The sequence below is a fragment of the Pteropus vampyrus genome, unplaced genomic scaffold (assembly GCF_000151845.1).
Source record: "Pteropus vampyrus isolate Shadow unplaced genomic scaffold, Pvam_2.0 Scaffold256, whole genome shotgun sequence".
Classification (NCBI taxonomy): Eukaryota; Metazoa; Chordata; class Mammalia; order Chiroptera; family Pteropodidae; genus Pteropus; species Pteropus vampyrus.
Window position 1 is genome coordinate 1,382,383 of NW_011889037.1, and position 2,325 is coordinate 1,384,707.

The following is a 2,325-nucleotide window of genomic DNA, read 5'->3' on the forward strand; positions in this document are numbered from 1 at the left end:
GGAGGAGCCGACGACCCGCCTCGGCTGGGGGCAGAAGCTGTGCCCCGCGCCGCCCTCCACCAGGCCGCAGGCGTTCCCACCCGGAGCCTGGCCCGGGGCTCGCGGGAAGGTGGCCCGATTCCCGGAGCCCCGCGGGCCCTGGGGTTGGCGGCGGTCACCCTGGAACGCCCCTCGGGGCTGCATCTTTCTCACGGGAAACTCAGCGCCGCCCCCCAGCAGTCACGTCGCCTGTGGGTTCTCTGTACGTGTCAGACCGGGACGCAGACCCCGGGCCGGGGCAGGAGAAAGCCGCCTTTGTTGACGCCTCTCGGGCGGGAGAATCGTCACCGCCACCAGCCCCTCGCGGCGTCTCCCCAGCAAATCCCTGATCCCGGCTCGGAGCGAAAGACCCAAATTGGGCCTTTGTGGGGAGAACAAAGCGGAGCTTTCTGATCCTTCAGAAGGGCTGTGCGGGGTCGGGCGGCTGCGCCATTTCTTCCTGGCCTGTCTCTTGTCAGGAGCCACTCGGGGAGGGCAGGCGTCTGTTGCCTGTGGTGGGGGCACTTGGGCCCGAGCCACCACGCTGTCGGCTCGATGGCCCACAGCCTTGGCCTCAGGGTGGGGGTCACTGTTCTAGCAGAGGGAGGGGGTGGGGTGAGGCGGGGCTCAGCCTGTGGCCTTCCAGCACCCCGCACCCCAGCCGGGCACGGCTCACTTCCTCCCGCCCCCATGGGCAGCGAGGGGACACTGCTCCCTCGGCCAAGGGGCTCTCGTCAGCGGTTTGCAGGTCGTTAGTTTTGTCCCCATCTGTCCGCGGCTGTGTTCCGAGGCCTCTGCTGAGCGGGCGGCGTGTGTGCAGGAGGCGGTCGGCTTGGCGGGGGAGCCGGTAGTGCGGTGTCGCTTACGCTGGGACCTGGTTAGTCGCCCTCTGCGAGGGGGCGTGCCCACCTGCGGGGCCGTGAGCACCGTTGCAGGAAAAGCTGCTTCCCTCTGAGGGCCCGGGTTCTGGCCCGCTTGCCCCCGGGGCCCCTGCGGGCGGGTCGCTTGGGCTGCACCGGCGTTCGTCAGAACCATGAGCAGCTGTCACTCGTGGGGTGTCCCGGTTTCTGTGCCCAGCCGAGTCCGTCTGTGTACTGGGCCCTCGCCGTTCCCTGCTCCACCGCGGGCCTGGGACGGGTGGGTCATCGGCCCCGAATGTGCGCCGGGACCAAGGCGAGGCTTTAGGTCGGCTGGTCCTGCGGCCCTGTGGCGGGGCTGTGGGGAGTACGGTCTGCTGGGGGGACAAGCCCAGCCCCCTAACGTGCTCACCGGGTCTGCAGGGCCACCCCAGCCGAGAGGCCCCTGCAGCCGCCTGAGGTCACGAGCCCCGGGAGTTGGGAGCTCGGAGCCTGCTCTGCAGGATCTCGTGTGCCTCTGGCTCAGACTGGGCTGTGGGGTCCCCCCGAGCGCTCCGCAAAGCCAGGCCTGGGATGGCCAGAGGCGGGCCCATGGCTGCTCCCTGCTCACCAGGTACAGCAGCCCCGGCAGCTCGTGGCCCTGTGGAGACGTCCCTTGAGCAGCAGCATGGAGGCCTCAGGCCCACCACCCCACAGGGCGGCAGAGCCCAGGCCGGGGCCTCGTCCCTCCTCGCCAAGGGCCCGTGGGGTGCGGGGGGCACATGGGCTCCTGGAGGCTCCTGGTGTCATGAGCTGAGGCTTAGCCTGAGGTGGAGCCGCCTGCTGCTCACCCGAGCCTGCCAGTGAGGGGCGCCAGCGGTGACCGGTCTGTCTCTGTCATCAGCAGAGGCCCCTTTTGCTGAGCTGGCTGACGACGAGAAGATCTTTAATGGGGGCGACAGCACGTGGCAAGGCCAGGAGCAGGCGCTGCTTCTGGAGGTCACTGCTGAGGACCTGGAGGTCGTCCGGCTGCGCACAGAGGCCGTCCTGCAGATCGAGGTGAGGGCCCGTGTGTCTGCACACGTGTCCGCAGATCCCCAGCGTGGCGGCTCTCGGCCCTCCGGGAACGGTGTCTGGGCCAGCCCTAGCGGCACCACGTGCCCTGTGACCCGCAGACTGAGGCTGTCTCCTGCCTGGGCCTGGGGGGCTGGAGCTGGGCTCTCGGGGGCCTTGCCCGTGGCGACAGCTCCTCCCGCGCTCTCGGCTGCGTGGTGGCGGGGCGGGAGCCCAGGAAGCCGGTCAGAGTTCACCTGGCCCTTCCCCACCTCCCTGGGATCCCCCGCAGGGCACAGCCCTCTAGCCGGAGCCCAGGGTCCGCGTGCAGGGTGCGGCTCTGTCCCCGTGGTCATTCCTCCTCTGCACGCCGAGGTCTCCAGGCGGCCGTTTGGCTCTGACGCGGGGGTTCAGGGCC

General features: G+C 70.0%; 1 protein-coding gene across 2 annotated transcripts in view; it reads left to right on the top strand.

The window, feature by feature from the left end:
- LOC111729334 overlaps nt 1–1,868 on the top strand; it is a 50,917-nt gene extending 49,049 nt beyond the window's left edge. Inside the window, exon 2 of one of the 2 annotated variants that reach the window (XR_002776193.1) lies at nt 1,762–1,868. Coding sequence is in view for 1 of the 2 variants with exons in the window: in XM_023520340.1 (XP_023376108.1) it covers nt 1,759–1,777 (19 nt within the window). In the remaining variant the exon portion in view is untranslated. Of the gene's footprint in view, nt 1–1,758 lie in introns of both variants that reach the window. The other variant, XM_023520340.1, reaches the window with a different exon arrangement.
- Nucleotides 1,869–2,325: the final 457 nt, after the last annotated feature.